This window comes from Phyllostomus hastatus, unplaced genomic scaffold, assembly GCF_019186645.2.
Source record: "Phyllostomus hastatus isolate PE091 unplaced genomic scaffold, TTU_PhHast_1.1 phas_scaffold_1066, whole genome shotgun sequence".
NCBI lineage: Eukaryota > Metazoa > Chordata > Mammalia > Chiroptera > Phyllostomidae > Phyllostomus > Phyllostomus hastatus.
This window is the reverse complement of record NW_025334004.1, coordinates 16,853,828-16,876,298: the sequence shown is the minus strand read 5'-3', so window position 1 is coordinate 16,876,298 and position 22,471 is coordinate 16,853,828. Positions and strand designations below refer to the sequence as shown.

General features: G+C 41.3%; 1 protein-coding gene across 1 annotated transcript in view; it reads right to left on the bottom strand.

Moving 5' to 3' along the window:
• SORCS3 (sortilin related VPS10 domain containing receptor 3) overlaps positions 1-22,471 on the bottom strand; it is a 558,638-nt gene that overhangs the window by 100,057 nt on the left and 436,110 nt on the right. Inside the window, exons 8-9 of the mRNA XM_045854121.1 lie at positions 15,180-15,269; positions 6,004-6,183 (exon numbers count right to left, since the gene is read on the bottom strand). Of these exons, the coding sequence (XP_045710077.1) occupies positions 6,004-6,183; positions 15,180-15,269 (270 nt within the window). The remainder of the gene's footprint in view (positions 1-6,003; positions 6,184-15,179; positions 15,270-22,471) is intronic.

The window sequence follows — 22,471 nt, the reverse complement described above, 5'->3', positions numbered from 1 at the left end:
GCACCAGCACTTACTGGCTGTGTGATCTGAGCCGTGTTACTAAATTTCCTGCATGTCTGTACTCCCATAGGCACAGTGGGGAATGACAGCTACCACAAGGGATATTGTGATAGATAAATAAGAAAAAGTATATAAGCTGTTTTGTTACCAGAGCCACCAGCCACATATGGCTGTTGAGCACTTGGAATGTGGCCAGTGGAACCAAGAAATTTATGTATAATTTTATTTAATCTTAACCAGTTTGAACACTGATGACCAATTTAGTCACTGGTAAACTTTTAAATATGTCTGGAATAAATTTGTGTGTATGAATCTGCATTTTTCTACTGTAAATTTTATAAAATGTAGATACTGATCAAGGATTTCTGATGAAAATTTAGTATATGAATACAGATGTGTGAGAAATGTAAAATATACCCAGGATTTTGTAAACTTAGTAGGGAAAAATATAAAGTATGTCAGCAGTTTTTCATAATGGACCTATATCAAGATGATAATATCTTTTGGACATTTTTGTTAAATAAAATATATCATTATTATTTATTTTACCTGTTTCATTTTACATTTTTAATGTGGGTAGTATAAAATTTAAAAGTACATGTGTACACGTTTATTCAAGAATGCCAGCCTAAGGCATTGCCTGGTGTGCTGTTACCGTTATTATAAGGAGTTCAAGTTGGATGCTTAATATTCAGGATAGTATTGAAGAAAATCCATCAGATGGGCAGCTCAGAGCATGTTTCCATAATATAACTGAGGGTGTTGAAAAAAATATTTGTTTCTTGATTTATCAGTGGAGAGCAACTAAAAAGAAATATAGTTTATAGTTAGGGATGTAAAGAGAGCACTCCCTGTATGAAAAGAGTGTCATAAAAATAATGGTGAGCACACGTAGTTGGACTACATTTGTGGTCAATGCCAGCCTTGTTTTGATAGAATGGGCTCTGAAACCTTAAAGAAGAGATTGATTATTATTCGGCCTTGAAAAATTATTTTCTCCCCTGATTATGTAATTACATCTAAGACAATATTGTACTTTGAGGCAGGGATTAAAGAGAGAGTCAAGAGACTCTGTAGAGCAGCAGACTGCTACAACAGACCAAGAAATGATGATGTATTTGTCTTATTGGGTTTTAGTGAATTTACTGGGGTTGATCCCCATTGGTACCCAAGGTCTCTCAGTGGCCATGACCTTCAAGATAAAGTCGCAAATAAGTTCTTGCTTTCTTTGTCCCCTCTCCATTGTCAGGAAAAGGCTTGAGAGGTTACTGTGGAAGATGGAGTGATACACCAGTAGCTTTAAGTGTCTATGGTCAGTCCAAGCCACTTCACATCTGTGAGAGCAAAAAGCATCTCTGACATTTCAGACAAGGGCATACAGGTTATCCTGCTACATTATCATATACAGTTCGACATTAATTTGAAACAGGGGACTACATCATGCATGGAAACACCATTCACTAGGTATGTAGATATAGAGGGGAAACAGAGAAATGCCAGCCCACAGACTGGTATTTCTAAATGCCCAGGTCTTCAGTCAAGTCCTCTACTGGTAACTTTGGAGACTTTATCCCTACCATTCCCCCAGGCCACTCAACATTCTATAACAACAGACCTCTACTCATCAGCCTCTGGTTCTCTTCTCACGTTCGGGCTCCACCAGGCATGTCTTTCTCTCAAGCTCCAGCATTCATTCTTCAAGCCAACTCATTGTAAGTCTCCCCAAGTTTCTCAAGTTAGAATTAACTTTCATTGTTAGTGACCCCACAACATAGGGAAGTATAACTTTAATAAAAGTCTGTTATCACTGGTTACCCTAATAGAGTCACTTATATCTTTTCTCATATCATCAAACAATACACTCCATAAAAGTGTGTTATTTTTGCTGAATTTAATGAGAAAGCTTACTGGTTTTCCCAGATGCATTACTCAAGGGCATTCAGAGACGAGAAAAATTATAGTCTCTTTGCTAACTGGCCATATGGTACACAATCTCAGCTTCTATGAGAATCGCCAGTGAAGAAGGTTAAAGTCTAATGACCCCTAGAGACCAATTAAATTGAGCTTTGTCTCCAAATCACAGAATGTATCTCCAGGTGTGATACAGCATTGCCCTCTAAAAACCTTCGATATGTTGCTCATGGTCTAGATAATGTCAGGATCCCATGTATTCTGTTGGTATTAAATGCCTTCTAGAATCTGAACTCTAAATATTTATCCAGCATTCATTTTTGCACCTGACAAGCACCTATTCTATTCCATGATACTGGCTAACTTACAGACTTACAAATCTACACCCTCTGTCCAATTCTTGGCTCATGCCACTCTTGACATATGGGATGCCTTCCACTTCTTCACCTCTTCCTCCTCAGGGAAAAGGATCTGATGATGTACAGTAATTCTGAGAAAAAACCGGGGATCTGCCTGCAAAGATCACATCTTTTGTACCTCAGTGTGATGCTGTTACGGAGACAGGCTTCTTCAAATCTTTTTAATTTACTATTTCTGCCTGTTACTGGATGGATGTGTACAATTCTGGAGTGCAATATTAGCAAGCCCAGCTCCTCCTACACAACTTTTTAAAAAAGCAATACAGCTGATGTTTGGTCTCCATTTTTCTCCCCTCTGTCTCTGTCTCAATTGGTTCCAGTCTTGGGCAGGTAAAAAGGGAAATTTTTTTTTGAGCCTCCAAAGCCCAACAAACCCGATTCTACCTCCCTGAAGATACGAGCTATCATCTCTCCCACCTTCCTCACAGACTTGAACACCAAGTAGGAGCACAATAAACCATGACAAAACTGAATGGAGAAACAGCCCAGTAGTGCTGGTTTCAGAGAAGTTGCCTCCCTTGGTACATCTTGCTTCTCTATAGATGCAATGGCACCATGCCATTTTTCACCCAAGAAGACCAAAAATGCAAGCCTGACTTCAGCAAGAAGGAAAAAAGTATATTCTTCATTTTGATTCATGTTCAGCTCATAGTGTGTCACTGTTCTAAATGACCAAGGAGTTTCAGGCTCCCTCAGGGAAGAAACAGCATAGTGGCAATCTCACCCACCACCTTCAGTAGGCTCAGAGACCCGGGGAATTCTCAACTGAGAGATCATCTACAGCAATGCCTGTCCTCCTCCTGGGTGCGGCACAGGAGCATGGACAATTCTTTTATCCTTAAAGCCTCAGCTGTGCAAACAGGCAGTTGGTTGGAGTCGCCTCGGTCCTGTGAACATGCATCCAAACCTTCCCACGAGCAGTGACATATTGTCCAATAACAAAGGTATATTCTTCTTCCTGGGATGATTACAGGCATGGAATGGAAGCTTCCCAAACCAAATTGTGAGGGGGGTACATAAAAACCCGGATTTTTTTAAATAAAAAATGTGTATTTATTCTTACATGTAGAAACTTCAGTTATCTTCAAAGTACTCTCCCTTTGATGCAATACACCTATTAAGATGTTTTTTCCACTGCTTAAAACAGGTTTTTGAACTTCTCAATTTTGATGCCTTTTAGTACTTCTTTTTTGCTTCACCTCTTCCACATTGGCAAAATGTTTCCCTTTGAGGACTTCTTTTCATCCAGGAAAACAAACAGAAAAAATAAGTTGCTCCAGGCAAGATGTGGTGAATAGGGAGGGTGGGGCACGGGGTCAAAAACTGCTGAACACTCAGCCTGGTATAGGCAGGTAAACAGCCCATGATGAAATGGACAAGTGCATTGAATGTGGCTTTTTTTTTCTTTTCTTTAAAAAAATTTTATTGTTATTCTATTACTGTTGTCCCATTTTTCCCCCTTTGCCCTCCTCCGCCCAGCCCACCCCCTGCTCCCACAGTCAATCTCCGCACTGTTGTCCATGTCCATGAGTCATTCATGCACGTTCTTGGACTAGCCCCTTCCCTCTCTTTCCATCCTTATCTTCCTCCCCCACCCCCTCTGGTTGCTGTCAGTCTGTTCCTTGTTTCCATGCCTCTGGTACTATTTTGCTCATTAGTTTATTTTTGTTCAGTAAGTTCCTCTTATAGGTGGTTCTTGTGATATTTGTCTTTCACCGATTGGCCTATTTCACTTAGCATAATATTCTCCAGTTCTACCCATGATGTCACAAAAAGGTAGGAGTTCCTTCTTTCTTCCTGCTGTGTAGTATTTCATTATGTAAACATACCACAGTTTATTGATCCACCTATTTACTGATAGGCACTTAGGCTGTTTCTAGCACTTGGCTATTGTAAATAGTGCTGCTCTGAACATAGGGATGTATAAGTTCTTGTGAACTGGTGTATTGGATTCTTAGGATATATTCCTAGCAGTGGAATCACTGGATCAAAAGGCAGTTCCACTTTTAGTTTTTTGAGGAAATTACATACTGTTTTCCACAGTGGCTGCACCAGTCTGAATTCCCACCAAGTGAAGGAATCTTCAAAAAAAAAATTCACAGAAGCTGAACACAGCCTCTCACAACACCACCAGCTGGTACACTGATACAGATGGGGTCCTAGAACACTCACCTAGCTGGCAAAACCTGTGTTACAAGAGGATCAGCCTCCAGAAGATAATTCTGGTTTTCTTGGGTTCCCCCACATATATTCTTTAGTCACCTTTACCAATTTTTACAATTCTAGGAAGAAATCTGGGCAATTTTCCAAATAAACCTTGCTGTTAAAGGAATTATTTTAGCACTTGCCAACTACTGCTTTAGGAAATCAAGATATTTCTACTGATTTTAGTTATAATGAATGACATTCATTTCTCTCCTTTTTAAAATATACTTCCATTCACCCTACCTTTCTGTAACCTTCTTTCTACCCTAATAAAAGAATAGAATCTTGTATGTTTCCATCACTACCACCAACTGCGCAGCCAATTTAGACACCAGTGTAGAGATGCTGGATCTTTGACAGGTACTGCTCAGAGGAGAACACTGCAAAGCAGAAGCCCATGCCCTGACCCCTCTGTTCTGAAAGTCACTCCCACCCCTCAAAGAGAAAAACTCACCCAAACCATCTGAAGCTACCACCCAGAGCCACTTGTTCTTGCATGAACAAATAACTTCAAACAGCACAGTCTATGTGGGTTTGACCACCAGGCACTAGTGAATGTTAAATAATGAGACATGCTTTCTTTGCTCAGATCAATCCATCCCTCACACTGAGGTGCTCAGTCAGGTACCTTCACCATGGCTAAGATTGTCAAAGGACAGGCACACTCGTCACTAGAGGTATAAAAAAGCACCACAGCATTAGGGTCACGGAGACCATTAGTTTTTAAATCTAGTTCCTATATGGAGTCACTTGGTCTCCTAGATAAACTATTCTTTAAATAGTAATCACATTATTAAAAAAAACCTCTAAGTGTGAATTCAAGAAAGGTATCATATTTAAAAAAAGAAAAACTCAATGTAAGCAAAGACCATTTCTTCATGCCCAGGCACTGGCATTTTATGGCATTTTAGGGAAACCATCATGCCCATTATTAATGTTCATGTGTATTTTCCCATAAAATTTGTTCATAAAACTTTTTAAAAACATACAGCCGATGTTTGATCTCCACAAAATTAAGTTATTTTGATTTTACAAATAATTTAAGGCCTGTAAACAACGCTACTTCCTTCACCTAGGGTCTGTAAGAAGCATAAAATTGAAAAATGTACATAAAAGATCACAAAGGTCAATTACCTTAATTTCTGATTTGTAATTATGCTCATTGCATAAGAACATCAACTATAGATATCATTTGTTGAAAGCTTACTAAGCCAACCAGCACACTGGATGCTTCACAAACATTATCTCTTGTTCTCACAATCATCTCATGAGATAGTTGGCCTCCATTGAACAGGAGAGAGGAATCGAGGCACAGAGAAGATACCGCCCTTGCCCAAGTCACACAACTGCTAAGTGGCACAGCTGAGATCTGACCCTGGACTTTGTGAGTCCCGAGTTTGAATTTATACCATTGAAACTCATGAAAGAGAGAGCCAGATCCAGGTCTGGGACAACCTTGACTACATACCTCATACAATTCAATAATGATGTTCCCCATTAGACCTCGGCTGCTCTTAATGTTCTCCATGGCCAGGGTGAAGTAGATCCCACGTGTGTCTGAGATGTAGAGATTGTAGGTGTCATTCTGGTTCCATTCTTGGACCGCTGCGAACACTTGGTTCTCATCGGTACTGATAATGTGCATGTCCTGCAAGAAGATGGAAGACCTGTAAGGCAGCAGATCTCTTTATCTCCCTGCCCACTGGGACCCAGAGTAATTACCATCACTGATAAAATGGTTGAGAAAAAGCTTGATTTATAGGCAATGTTAAACAATTCCGTGTCAGACCAGAGCTGTAAATTATGAGCTTCATGATTTCTGTTCCTTGCTAAGTGACAGCAAGATGGGTATAAGGGGCTTTGGTGGGTATCATTTTCCATGGCTTCGAGGGATTCACCCACTTTCATTTTTTATTTTTATATCTGAAAGGTAGTCTTAGTGATAACAGAGACATACAGTCTTGCAAGAGAAAATGCACACATGCCAAGAAGACAGGCTTTATCCCTTTTTTAGATCTTCATTTATGTTTTCAAACTTTTCAGTGTAATAGTTTTCACACATTTCTTTGGAATCTTCAGAGTCATGAGGATTGCAAGGAGGGTGGCAGGGAGGTATGGCCAATGGGTGGGGCTCTGGGCTTCCCAACCTGTTTCATCTACAGCAGAATCACTCAAATCTGCTTTATACTAGGCTTCTCTATAATATTTTACCTAATGAACAAAATAAACAAGCAAGCAAAATATAACCAGAGACACTGAAATAAAGAACAAACTGATAGTAACCAGAGGGGAGGGGGTAGGGGACATCAAGGAACATATATAAAGGACACAAAGACAAAGCCAAAGGGGGTTAGGATTGAGGGTGGGTGGTGGGGATGGGTGGAGCAGGGTGTGTGGTCGGGAGGAGATGGAGACATCTGTACTTGAACAACAATAAAAATAAATTAATTAAATTAAATAAAAGTAAAAGGTGAGGGGAGTTCCGCTGTTAATAAAATCATATTTGAAAAATCACTGATATAGAGGAAAATATACTCAGCTGGGAATTGAGTGTTCTGAGTCATAATGTGAGCTCTGCTGCAGGACTGCGAAATGTGCCAGTCCTCTGAGCCTCAATTTTCTTACCAAATTGGTAAAGAGGCTGGGATACCAATAAAAACAGCTAATATTTGGGCAATGTTCTAAGTTATCTTAACATATTATTTCAAGAAATCCAAATAATTCTATAACAGAGGTAGTATATTTATTGAGGACCAAGTTAAGGAAATATTTACACACTTGCTTCAGATTACATGGCTAGTAAGTGGCCGAGCCATGTTTTGAACTTTAGTGGTATGACTCTAAACTAATTATTAGCTTCTAACCATTCGGATACAGAGCCTCTAGATTAGAAGTTGCAAACCAGTGACTCATGAAATAAACACAAATCACAAGTGTTTGGCTGGCCACAGTCTCTGTGCAATAGGTGGAATCATTGGACTCTCAGTCCTATATAACCCAATTTTCTTGTAATCCGCCACTCCCTGGTTCCTGAAGTCACTGCAGTTTGCATTCCTGGAGTTGATCATTTTGAAAATCAAACCTACCAGTTCAGAAATCAAAACAGTTTATAAAAATCAGCTCACATATGTGGCTAGGCACTGTACAAAGATGATCATAAACTCAAGTCCTCATTTATGGAGCTTACACTGTCAAGAGACAAATGTTGACAAGGATAAACATTTGAAAAATGGGAGTAGTTAAAAATGCATAACTATATAGATGTATATGCCAAAAATAATAGCGTCTCGAGAGAGCAGGAGAGACTCCCTAGTCACTGTGTTGGAATGCACTGGTAACAAGAACCCAGGCAATTAGAGTTGACAGTAAGTAGATAATCAGGCTGAATCTAACTCTTACCTTATTTGGCCAACCTTTCCCAGAAATGGTTTCAACAATAAAAGGAGGCAGCAATGTCTATAGTGTCAGATCTATGGAGAGCTCCGCCAAGATGCTTTCAAAAGGAGCTAGGTCCTTTGATTTGGACAGCCGGGAGGTGGGGAAAGTGAGAAAGCAAGTTCTACATCTCTGCACTGGAAATTCTTGGTCACGTCCCAGCCTCCGGCCTTGAACACACCAGGTCACCTTGACGAAGACCTCACTTGCTCATTTGTGCTTACACACCTTACAGGTTCCTGCTGAGCTGCTTGAAAATGAAAATAAGGCTTACTCTTAAAAACCATGTGATGATATCGTGTTGTGTTGGTGTGGAATAAAAGCCCAAGAACCCAGTAGGAGGGAAAATAGCAGCTGCAGGAAATACGGATTAAATTCACTTACCCTGTTAAAAATGCAGTAGAAATGCCTGGCTTTTCCCAGATGTTTTGGTCATAAAAATGAATGAGCTAAGTTATTTTAGACTAAACTGATGTAAAAGAAGCGGGAAAAAACAATTTAAAACACTGGGGCATGGTCAGGATTAGAGGCAGCCAGATTCGCTGGGAGTGCACCTTGCCTTAGATCTGCACCGGGACTGTGTTACCTGGTGAACAGCTTACGACAATCTCTGGGGTGAAAGATTGCTTTCTAGTATCTAGGATTCAGGGATGTCAGCTTGAAAAATCATGAACTGGCCAAAATCACTCAGCTAATGAATGACCTTACTTAAGATTTAAACCCAAGACTATCCTAATCAAGAGCTAAGCTTCATATCAGAGGGAGTATAACTTCCAATGTGCATCCAAATGACCTGGAGATCTTAACAGCACGAAGATTCATGAGTTCCAGTGCCCAAGGTTCTGATTTGCTATGTCTGGTGAAGAGTCTTAGGTTCTCCCATCTAAATAGCCCTCCAGATGATTCTAGTGCATGCAGTCTGAGGGGTCACTCTCTGAAAAACTCAGAACAATGTGTTCTCTCTCCTAACAAGTCTTACGGCTGAATAAGGATCCACCAATAATAACTTGGATAGTAAGTCTTCAAAAACAAAGAGCCTTGTCAGTTAAATTTGGTCTAATAGGGATCTGAAGGATAATAAAGCTTATTTCTTGAATTTTCTACCCTAATCTAATTCCAAAGCACATGTCGTCTTCATACTAAAACAATTATAAATAACAGTCCCTCTATATCCTCCAGACAGTAATTGGGGAGAGTCAGAGTTGCTTTTTGAAAACCTAGACCTGTGACCTCCTAGGAGAAAACAGTGAAAATACTTCCCTGTTACTGAAATATTTTCTTGTAACCTGGGCCTAATGTAACTTCATTTTAGAGAAACCTATGTTCTTTGGCATACACCATGTGCCAAACACCATAATATAAATACAGACAGAAACAAATATAGAACCTAACTTCAGGAAGATGCCCGCCTGGTGATAGAGACATCACATGCTCTTGTAGCCTTCTGTGAATCTGCAAGTGCTGCCTACATACTGAAAATGGTGATGGGTGTAGAGAGGCTTATATAGGTGAGAGGAAGGGCAGAGCAATCAAGGAAATGTGTGGAACTTGGAATAGCTTGAAAGCAGTTTTCTTCTGGGGACAGTGGGGTTCTGAATGGCACATGGAAATTTACACAGAAGGAAGTGCAAAGCTAGTACAAGTGTTTAGGTGGGAGAAAATAAAGATGAGAGTTGATAGATGCAGACACTGAGTTGGTGAAGATTAGCTTCATTAGATGATCATTTTGTTGTGGAAGCAGTGTAAAGAGTGGATTTAAGCACAGCAGGGAAAGGGGCTTAGTAAAAGGTCATTGCAACAATCTAGGTCATTGCAAACGCATGAGGGGCTGAACTAAGGAGCAGGTTTTCTATAAGAACTCTAAGACATGGATCAGTGAAATATGAAGGAAGTAAACTCTACAGGGGTAAGGGAGAGGGACATATCTTTAATATCCCACATATCTGACTTACAAAATTCTCTGCATTTTTCAAATAGTAATTAAAATCATAATTAAATATTCACTTATGCAATTATTTCTTTCTCATAAGACTGTAAACTTCCAGAGGGCAAAAATCTATGCCTCTTTTATTTATCACTTTATTTTTAGTACGTATCAAAGCATCTCGCACATGGCAGATATCTAACATAAGCTTATTGAATGAATAAACAGAGCAAGTGACCATGGGAGAAGAAAGAGATATTCGGGATACAACATGAAGACTCTGAGCTCAGCTCTGGAGTGGTTAAGTGGAACCATTAAGGGGATGTAATCTGAATAGGCAGTTGTAGGTACAGTGCAGAGTTTAGTGGAGAGATATGGGCTGGGGCTGTTGACATAGGAATCACCAAGGTGAAGAAAAGGAATGAGGTCATGCAGGAACCACGCAGAATGCATAAGGAATTTAAAACATCCACATTTAAAAGCTGGCAAGGGTAACAGAATCCAGGAAAGAAAGTCAGAAGTAAATACTACCAAAGGGAAGACGATCAGTATGGATTTTTCTCCCCAACAGTGTCAAGTGCTACAGAGAGGTATAAAAAGATAAAGAGCTAGAAATGTCTGTTGGACACATGGGCGGTCACTGGTGGCAATGGTTGGAAGATTTTTAGTGAAACAGCGCAATGGATGTGGCAGAGCCCAGGGCAGCTGGCAGTGGGTTGAAGAGTGAATAGCAAGTGAGAAAAGAGGTTAGAATTACAGATAACTCTTTAAGAAGTGTGGCTGTGACACAGCAAGGAAGGGCAAATCAGCATCTGGGGAAATGTAAAAATTAAGAAAAATTTTCCTGAGGAAATTGAGAAAAAGGTTAATATCATTGCCATTATCATTATAATAAATTTTTAAACTGTATTTCCCTCTCTTCTCTTTTATTATTCAAATCAGGATTAACTATATTCTACTGTCAAATGAAAACAAACCCAGAGAGATAAAAAGAGACGTTATTTGCAAAGACTATTGTGACTCTATTATCATATCTGCAAGTACTTCAGGTGAGGGCAGAAAAGAATTACTTTTACAGGGAGAAGTACAACAAGGCTACAAAGAAGTGGCTGTGAGGGGTGGGGTGAGCAGGTGGTGTGATCCCACAATTAGAAAATTGTTCTCCTTAGAGTCAGTGATCCCCAGAGGGGCTGTTAAGAGGGGTTGTTCTGAGTTGCAATGCTCACGTAAGCTCCCAATGCTCCCATATGCTTAAGATTGGGTCAGTGTAGGGGCTTGAGGGACAAGGAAAAGCTGAACTTATGCTGGTAAAATCATACTAGCAAGCATTTGGTACAGCTTGGTCAGCAGGGACAAACAGGCCAGCTAATCACTTATGAAACCAAGAATGGGGATCTGGTGTGGTCAGAAGTGAAGACTGGGGGCATGGGTGTCTTATGAAGGCAGTGAGGAAGGGGAATTCTTTGTAGGAAGCCATGTCCAGGAACACAAAGGGTGAGGGGAAGATTTCTTACATATTTCTGTTTTCCAGAAGCACAGGACTGAGGTAAAGTTCAACATCATCACTAACAAACTGAGACCCACACACAAACATAAAATCAAAATAGAACCAGAGACATGGACATAAACAGCCCTCTGACAGTGACCAGAGGGGAGGGAGGAGGGGGAAAACGAGGGAAAGAAGGGGAAGGGTCAAGTCAGGGAACGTGTATAAAGGGCCCATGGACAAAGATAACAGGGGTGGCGAGGATTGAATGTGAAAGGTGGAGGGTGTGTAGGGCAGAGGAGAGTAATGGGGGGGGGGGGGGAATGGAGACAACTATAATTGAACAATGAAAAAAACATCAAAAATTTTCTCATATGGAAATGACTATTAAAGTAAGAAGTTAAGAAAAAGTTCAGAATCTAGGAGACAAAAGAAGGTGTATTGGAGTCAGAGTGGTGAAGTAAGGGACTCGGGCAACATGGAATCCAAGGGCAGTCTGGGACATGACCCCGCAAGGAACACAGATCTCCATGGCCAGCAGGTTAAAAACATCTACCATAGTTCCCCTTGGATTACATTCGTTGCTTAGACTCGTCCAGCGCTTTCCACTTAATCAACAATGAGCCATTGGTTGAATCCTCACAACTTTGTCAAATGGCACAATGATGCTCATCACAGAGATGAGAAGACCCGGCTCGTGGGTAAGTACATGGCAGAGCTGCAATGAGAGCTCAGGATTTTCTGATGCTAGTGATGCTCATAGGCTCTGTCGCCTTTTCCTGGCCCGCCATGGCTCCCCTTCATCGTCTTTGCCGCCCTCTGTTGTGCTTCTCATGCCTGTCGGACTGAAATGCAAACCGGATGCCCAGGGACTGGGTTTGGAGGACTTGGTGTGAGGTTGCTGCTCCCAATAATGCTGCTTATTATACACAACATCCATTTTGTTCTCTGCAAAACACTCCAAAGCCACTGTTGCCCCAGGCAAGCACATTCTGAACAGACAGGCTAGGAACAGAGGTGTGAGGGCAGTGATGATGGGGAGCTTCTCTGCTTCTGTTCCTAAGCGAGATGCCTGGCAGCAGCCACAGAACTATGTGAACAGCAGCAACATGCTTAAAAGCCATTTCCACTTTTAAAAATGGGAAGAACTGATCTCCCTCCACCCCCTCTGTCTTCACCTCCTGTGAAAAATTGAACCAATGTCAGCTAATAATGGGGAATCAATAACCATCCAGCTACCTTCACAGTAGCCCTCATATTAATTAGAAGCTGCTCTGGATGAAGTTCTACAAAAGGGGCTGCAAGGATGGTATTCCACCACAATAAATGGCCATGGTTTGCTAATTGTAAGTGGAGTGTTCTAGGGTTATGATCAAATCCAGACTTCATTTGTCCCTACCTGCATCCACACTGGCCACAGGGAAGAGAATGGCTTGTTTTCCTGAGAAGGTTAAAATATACATAAAATATGTACACATACACAGACTAGACCCTACATTGGAAAGATGGTTTAGAAAAATGATTTGGAAAGTTCCTGAAACTCTTTTTCCTAGGCCAACACATTGAAATCATCAGGTTCCTACGAGGAGCCATTTTCCTTCAGAAAGAGCATGATTAAGAAAATCTCTTTCCTCATCTTCTGTAGGCAGGGACACCTCTTTCCTGCTCAGGTTTAGAAAATCTGATGAGTACATCCTGCAACCACCATTCTGTACAGTAGTCATATAAAAGCCAATCACAGAGAGGGTGGAGAAAAGGAGAAACTGATTCCCACGATCTCTGAGGCTATTTAATATCGCTCCTAACCACCTCTTCAGCCTCTTCACCTGTCTCTGAAACCCAGTTACTCAACAACAGTTTTTAGTTTGTTGAATGAACAGCACTCTCCCTTAAAATAGGGCCTGTGAATGTATTTTCTATTGGCTTCCCCAACACTTGTTTGCACAGTTAATTCCTATACACAGGTAGCCTGTCATAATATGTTTCCTAGCACCAGCTTAGAGACCCAATTCTTTGAAACATTACTTTTGATGTGTAGTCACCCTGAGACTTTGCTTCTTTGCAGCCTTATTAGGTGATGCAATGATGTCCTGTCCATGTTCACACTGAAGTTCTAAAATCCATCTTTTCCCAGAAACCTATTCATAGGAAATGGGGTCCATAGAGTTAAATTTTATATTTTTTTCTTTTTTTTATTGTTGTTCTAATACAGTTGTCTCCCTTTTCCCACCATCACTTTCCTCTGTCCCACCCACGCTTACCTCCCACCCTCCATCCTTCCTCTCTTTGGCTTTGCCCATGGGTCCTTTATAATGTTCCCTGACAACCCTTCCCTTTCTTTCCCCCTTTATCTCACTCCCCTCTCCCCTCTGGTCACTGTCAGTTTGTTCTTTATTTCAATGTATCTGGTTATATTTTGCTTGCTTGTTTCTTTTGTTGATTAGGTTCCACTTACAGGTGAGATCATATGGTATTTGTCTTTCACCACCTGGCTTACTTCACTTCCCATAGTGCTCTCCAGATCCATCCTTGCTGCAGTGAAGGGTAGGAGCTCCTTTCTTTCTGCTGCATAGTATTCCATTGTGTAAATGTACCACGGTTTTTGGATCCACTCATTTACTGATGGGCACATAGGCTGCTTCCAGCACTTGGCTGTTGTCAGTTGTGCTGCTATGAACTTTGGGATGCATAGGTTCTTTTGAATTAGTGTTTTGGGATTCTTAGGGTATAATCTCAGCAGTGGGATTGCCGGATCAAAAGACAGCTCCATTTTTACTTTTTTGAGGAAATTCCCAACTGTTTTCCATAGTGGTTGCACCAGTCTGCATTCCCACCAACAGCACACTAGGGTCCCCTTTTCTCTACAACCTCGCCAGCACTTGTTGTTTGTTGATTTGTTTATGATGGCCTTTCTGATCAGTGCAAAGTGGTATCTCATTGTGGTTTTAATTTGCATCTCTCTGATGGCTAGTGATGCTGAGCATCCTTTCATATGTCTCTGGGCCCTCTGTATGTCCTCCTTGGAGAAGTGTCTGTTCCGGTCCTTCACCCATTTTTTAATTGGACTGTCTGTCTTCCTGGAATGGAGTCATGTGAGTTCTTCATATATTTTGGAGATCAAACCCTTGTTTGAGGTATCATTGGAAAATATATTTTCCCATACAGTTGATTCCCTTTTCATTTTGCTGATGTTTACTTCATCAAAATAAAAAGCTTCTGCATGGCTAAAGTTTTAAAATTTTTCAATAGCGGAGTTAACTTGACATCATTTGATATTACAATTGTATTAAATTATCCCTTTCTCATTACTCATAGTGACAGAAGGGAGTGGAACATAGGCAGTGCATTTATATTTAGCATTAAAATGTAGGGAGAAGCAAGAAAAGCAGGAGACTCACCTGTGGACCTTTATGCATACACACTTATAGCATCTGTGCTCCCACCTGGGCCATTCTGAGCCCATCCCTCTACTGGGCAGTAAAGCCCTTGCAAAAGGAAGGGGTCCTCAGAAGAGATCCCAAAGGGAGTGAAATCCTTTCACTACCACTCCTGGGGAATGACCCAAGGTTGTGTGGGATGTTTGAGTCATAGCAAATTAAAACTCCTGCCTGTGTACCCTGCTGAGAGGAGAACACAGAACCCAGGTTCAGCCACATCAGCAGAGGCCAAACCCTGCAGTGGTAAGTCAGACTGAATACCAGCTGTCTCCCAGGCAGAAATCAAACCTCCCACTGCCTACCAGGGGAACTTCTCCCTGCTGTTTCATCTGGCAGGACCTAGGACAGCAGGCAGCGCATACCTTTGGCAGCGAGTACTTGGGCAGCTTTATCTGAGCAAAGGCTTCTCTTCGATAGGACACGTAGTAGCTGGCTCTGCCACCAGTGGTTACCTGAGTTAAGAGGAAACACAAAGAGGTCAGATGGGGCCATGAACCATGGCACAAGTTGGAAATTACTAGCCTTTCCATCAACAGCCATAAAGGTTTGTGACAACCGTTTAGAGAACATCCCTTGCTGGCTTTGAACCTCCAATCCCATGGCACACTGAGCTGCTCCCATGTTATGGCACTTAGAGAGTAACTGGGCAATGACAACAGTCTTTCCCCGCGGCTGGCACTTTCTGTGAGAGCAGGGACTCTATTTGGTCACTCTGCCCTGAATTTGTACACACCTAATAAATATTTTAAACTGAAAACAGAGAAGCTATCAATGTGGTCTCTACCCATGATCTACTTATTTTATTTTTAAACCATTTTTAATCCATTGCAGCCATGACGTGATGGTCGAAGGAATGTTTTTCTTGCTCTGATAATTACTATTGCTTAAAGTTCTCATTACTTTGAAATGAACTTTACTTCTGATCTGAGCACATTTTTTCCTTTGTATTTAAAAATAAATGCATTAAGCAGATATTTAGGGACTTACTAAAAGATATCAAAAGTCAGAGAAAGAACTCTGGGTTTAAAAGTCAGAAATCTGCGTGTGAGTTCCAGTTCTGCTGTCATGGCTGGGGGGCGAGGCTCCGGAACCTCACTCAGGAAAGTAGGGATTCTTACAGTCACCTGGAAACCACTCCAGGAAACAGTCCTCGGGCCTGGGCTTGGCGGAAAGTCCTGCCAGTGCGGCACAGCTCCGCAGATGGCTGCTCTCGGCCCAATCATCCTAACCCAGGGGAAATTAATATTCACAACAGACGATAACATAGCCTGTTCAGAGAAAATAGTCAGATGACAATAGCAACCAGGCTGCTGTGCTGAGGAGGCTATTGCTGGAGGCACGTGCTCCGTTCTCATTAGGCCCAAGCACTTGCTGGAGAAAAGCCAGTCCTCCTGCTCCCGTCCAAACCTGGCGCCCATCCACAGCGACCACAGAGAGCAGGAGGGGTCTAACATCTCTATTGAAATCCAACCATGGCTCCTCACTCTGAGAGACGGCACCTCCCATGGCTGCCCCTGGCTCCACGCAGACTGGAAGCCCACAAATCAGGCACCATAAGCTGCCAGGTAGAGCAGATGTTAGAGTCAGCGTGAAGGCAGAACCTTGCAAAAACTTGGTGCAAAGACTTCGGCCGTGAACCAAGAGGAGAGGGTAGTTTTCCCCCTGATGTTCACCGCTATCCTTACATCTCTATTTTGTAATTAGAACCATTTTGGTCTGGTGTTCCAGGACTTTTTTTCTTTCTTGGTAAGACATCTGTTCTGAATCTACATTGTTCTGCCTTGGCTGAGAGGCAGGGTGTTGGCATATTAAGATCAATGAGTTACTGGACACTCTTTATTTTTCTCTTTTAAATAAATCTCAACTACACAGACTCAGATTAAAACATAATCCTTACTTCCAAACAGCCACCATTAGTCTTTGTATGACCTTATTCACTTATTTGTTTGTGTAATTTGGTTTTATTTTTAACTATAAAACCAACGCATGTAAATGTATCTGCCAACCCCAAACCTATGTCAGGTTTTAAACCTTAGCGTGTGTCGGAATCACCCAGAAAGCTTGTGAAAACTCAAACTGCCAGGCTCCACCTACAGTCTCTGATTCGATCGGTCTGGGGTGGGGCCGAAGAACTGTCTTTTCTAACTAGTTTCCAGATGATGCTGCTGATGCTGGTCTGGGGACCACATCTGGAGCAGCCCAGACCTAGAACTTCAATGACAATTGCCATACACCTCTGTGCCCCTGTGTCCCTCAGCTATCGGGACCCCTGCCTCCCTCCCAGATGCAGTTCGTTTCCTGAATTTTACATTCACAGTGATGATAAACTGCTTTTTAGTTGAGGTGGAATTCGTATAACGTAAAATGAACAGTTTTCAAGTGTATACTTCAGTGGCATTTTGCACATTGACAATTTTGTGTAATCATCCCCTCTTCAGTCGTTCTAAAATGGTTCCATCACCCCCAGAGGAGACCGTGTACCCAGGGATAGCTTGTAAATTCAAAGATACATCCTCTGCTCACTTACTATATGCTTAAAAATCAGTTCTCCATAGGACTCCCGGAACTTCACCGACCTGACCCTTCGTGAATTAGGCTGGCGTCAGAGACACTTGCCCTGCACATGCACAGACTCTCTCTCCCACACACTCACACACAGAACCTGGAGGAGCTGGTGGCTGAGTAAATCATAAAGATGGAAATCACACTGTAGATGCACCACAAAATGACCCAATCTATTAAGGGGCCTCATGAAGCCCAAGGAGCCCAGAGGTTCTCACAGGGCCTCTGATATCAGAGTGTCTCACAGCAATACCAGGCTGGCTCCTGCAGCTCCGCCCTTGCCCTGGCCACGCCCCTCTCTGCACCGTCAACATCCAACTGATGCTCCAAAGCTCAGTGTAAGACCCAGGAGTTCACTGGGATGCCAGCAATTCATTATCATGTCTCCCTTCTGTCAACTCCAGAACTCGGTTATTTCCATTTCTACCACACCTTCAATGTTTACTCTGACGGTACACACATTCCTATGATTATCCCCCCATGTCTTACTATAACGTCGTAACTTCCCACTCCCCCGGCCGAGCTGGTCTCACTATCATTGATAGAGTTCATCTTCCATGCTCCAGAAGTGCATGTAGCCCTTGTATAAACTATCTAGTTTAAGCCTCACTTCAACCTTACAGAGACTGTAAGATACTGAGTGACTTGCCCAAGATAAGACAAATTTGAACCCAATCAAGTTTGGCTCTAACCCTGAATTCCTCTTCCTGTGACTAAAATGAGTTCTCCATTCATCTTATTCACCTCACTGCAGCAGCAATATATTTCCTTGACTCCAACAGCCTAAAGTTAAAAAAAATTCTGTAACTGGCATGTGTGTATATGTTTGTATTTCTTCATTTTCCCAGAAAATCAATCATGCATTTATGTTCCATCTTCAAAATAATGTCTTCTTGGAGGAGGTAAGAAAATACAAGAGTAATAAGAACTACCATGCAGTAAAACCTTACTTAGTACAGGAAAGATCCTATGATAAGCAGTTTATAAACCATACCTCACATGCATATGTATTAAGTATTATGTCCACACATATATGTAAAAGATATATAGATATAGATCGTACTTCTACTTTACAGGTCCGGAAATTGAGGCTGAGAGAAATCAACTACCTTGCTCAACATCACACAGTCTTTCATTGTCATGGCCAGAATATGACCCTAGCCTAACCTAGACCCTTAATTGGGAATGAACATATCCCAAAAATGTCAGGCACAAGGCAGGGGTCAATACTTACTAACTGAATAATGAATTGTGACTAATCTGCTTAACTAGAGAGACTTTTGAGTTTGATTTCCTCCAGTGTTTAGTCACTAAACCACGGATATAGAGAACTCTCCATTCCTGCCCAGTCTTTGGATGGCACAGGAACTTATCCCCAACTTGAAGCCTTAGCACCCCCCTTGTGAGCAGAACCTTCACAAGGTTGGGGTGATACTGGGCTAGCGCACGTGCTGCCTCTCTGCTCTTTTTGTGGCTCTCTGGCAACCACACTAGGAAGGAAGAAAGTTTAGTGACTATTAATCTATTTTGATGAACTTTTCTCTTCCTTACAAGCAAATTTTCTGGCATTGTAAATCCCAGAGATTATTACCACTCTCCCTTTCAGCAACGCCTTTTATTTAACATTTGATGAATGTCATCCAATTATTTGCTCTGGGCCCATCCGTCATGCTAAACACAGAATTAGCTGGGTCTTTTCCTCACTAATGACTGGCTCGTTAATCTGATTTTCTGCATTTCCATTTTACAGGTTTAATTGGGCTTCTGGCCAGTGAAAATGATTCCTTTGGACAAGTGCATTGGCCATTAAACACATCTGTCTCTTCTGACTTGTTCCCAGTCTTGCTGTAACCAAGTCTAACCTGACATGTCCTTTTTTTTTTCATTTCTATTTTGCTTCTGGATGATGGCTTACCCTGGAAGAGACAGAGAAGTCTGTCCCTCCAAAAACTTGGCTTTGAGTCATATTGGGCTTGCTTTTGCCATAGATAGAAGTAAATTTGTAGTTTCTCTAGAATTCATAAATGGGCATTAAGTCATCTGAGAAGAAAAGCAGTAACTACCATTTCTGAGTATCAATTATGTGATGAGTGTTTTATATGCATGATGATTATTTATATCCACAATAATCATTATCACTATTAATATTATTGTTAATAATATTACTAGTACTTTACAAGGTAAAAATATGAATAACATAACATTTTTTGAGTTTTGAATATATGTGAAGCATTCCTGTATGCACACTAGCTTTCAAAGGCTTTGAAGACACACCGCAAGTGAATGGTGAAGCTGGAACTTGAACCCCTCAACTACCAAGCTTCTTATGCTGGTTCCTCTCCATGGAAGGGAATAGATTCCATGTCACTCAACTTCCAGTTTCCCAGACAGGACGCCTAGCAGCAAGGCAGCTATTTCTATGTGAGAGTTCATATCAATTTATCAGCCTTGAGAAATCAATGCTCTATTGTTGCACAGGATGAAGGGCGCTGCTTTGGAATCTGAGAATAAGGGAGGCCATAATGGAAATAAATTTGGCTTACACAAGAATTGTTGCCATCACGGAAAGTGACATTTAGAAGCCTTTCCAGCTAGGGCACCTTGCCGGGTCTACTACAATGTGAATAATCGGGCCAAGCCAAGAGAAACGACCACCTACACAGACACACGTTAGTTGCTACACAGCCTCTGCACTGCTTGCTCCTCTGTGAAGAAACGCAAGGGAGCCAGGCAAGTTATGATGCAGAATTAACTTTCCCAATTTCTTTGTTCATTAAGTCTATTCAGATTATTTAAAATAAATCTTGACATTATTAGGCTTTTCTCTCCCTTCCCACCTACATTATGCCTTCAAAGATCGCATCTCTTTTTCAAGAACAAAGACAGGCTTGTGACGACTGGGCCACACGAGTCAATAAATGGCTGTAGGTCTCCTCAGGGTGCTACTGTAAATGTCAGAATGACCCTCTGCATGATGACTTATGTCGCCTCTGCAATCCTGAGCTGATTTTCCAAAAGTACTTTGCTAAGGTGACACGTCATGTGCCTGAATCATTATGTACAGCAGTGGGAACAGGGAGACACCACATCGGCCATCTCCTATGCTAGGCCGTTTGATCTTGAATTTCAGTGTTTGTCAAACTGGGGTTTGCCCATTTCTGTCCTGGAGGCTTTATGCTATTAATGGAATATACATTTTTACCTGCTTATTTTTAGAAAGAGTGGGTCTGATATCTAATACAACACTCTCACTGAGGCTGAACCTCCTGTGAAACAGATTCACATGTAAACATTTGTTTTAGACCCCTAACATAATAAACTCAATGTAGCTTCACCAAGAATAGATTTGGGATAACAGAGTTGACACTACAGACACTGACACTCTCTCTCTAGCTCTGTGTGTGTGTGTGTGTGTGTGTGTGTGTGTGTGTGTGTGTGGCAGACGTTCTAGAGAAGATGTATACTGATGTTGCCAGCACACTCACTGGCTAACACACACAAAGCTGCTGCCACCTTCACCAGCTCTGCCTAGAAACTTCCTGAAGCATTCACTGCCTACTGGGAATGTCAGGGAGGCAGAGAGAAGGTGGTGAGTTATAAAAGCATGGGACAAAGGCTGTGTGTCTAGTTCACAACAGCACTAGAAGAAGAATCAGTGCGCCTCATTTACTATGTCTGTTTTGCCAAATATAATAAAAGGCTTGGGCTTGATAAGTTTCCAGTTATGTATTTTCAAAGAGTCTGGTTCCCTGCCCACCCCCACTGATCTTTAAGCATTATAGTAACTTTGGTTGGGATTCTAGACCTGCTTTTTGGAATCCTGCTTCCACCACTTGTTGGTTTTGTAACTTTGGACAAGTAATTGAATCGTCCTAATTTCTTCTGGAAAGTGAAAATACTAATACTACCTATTAACTGTTATCATGAAGATTAAGCACAATATAGCATGTAAAGAGCTTTAACCCTGAACCTGGCACATCCTAAGCACTCAATGCATATTCTTGTCCTTGCTGAACTAGAGGCAGATGTCTACATCAGTCCAGCCTTTTGGAGGTTTTATGATAACTGACAAGGGTGACAGCTTATATATGCAAGCTGGAGGCTTTGGAAAGTGCTGGGGTGGCTACATGGGCCACCTGGCCAGAATTGAGCAGACACAGAGGACTGAAATTCTTCTCCTCAGCAAGGATGACTTCACAAAGAAGACCACTGATGGAGATGATAAAGCCAAAGTGATTTTGCCAGAGATTTAACCATTCCTGGCTGCAAGCCTTATCTTAGTGTTCTGGCTTTTATGATTTAGAAGGAGGGGGATAGTTCTTAAGATGTCCACCTAATCCTTTGAAATGGAAGTTCTTTGTGTTTTCCTCTCCTGGTATATTTTTGAGGGGAGTGGTGGTAAAAAGGCAGAGCGCAGAAATAAAAAAAGAACAAATGCAGATTTAAATTGTCAATCTGAAGTAGAAAATTTGGCAGTATCTGGATTCTCCCAGTTAATATAATAATAGAAAAAAGTTAAAACCTAGACAATCTACTTTGAGCATTCTAGATTCAGGATGCCAGAGCTTCACACACAAAAAAGAAAATAATATCTATGGATATTCTAAAGAGAAATTTTAAAACTTACTGTCAAAACACTGTCCCTTTCCTCTTTGAAAATTGCCCCTTTCTCTTGAAGACTGAGTTTAATATCATTTTGTAAAAGATGGAACTGAGAAGAAGCAAGAGAAGATATTATGAGTCTATTTTATATAAGCTTTCCTCTTTGACTCAAGATATGACATGGCCTATTTCCTTTATGTGGGTGGACATTATGAGGGCAGTTAATTGAAGTCTTTCCAAGCCAGACACTATCCTCTTTCTTTTATATAGTATCTCAGAATTTCATAAAATCAAAACAAAGTGGTAGGAAGGAGAGGAAGAAAGAAGCTGTAAGGTTCTGGTATCTGCAACATCTGTGATTTTAGTTCAGCTCAATCAATTATCAGACATGCAATTTTAGGCATGGCAATGAACCTCTTGGAGTTTCAGGATTATTTTTCTATAAAAATGTAATGAGTAATAATTATCCTTCTCTTATAGAGAAGTAAAT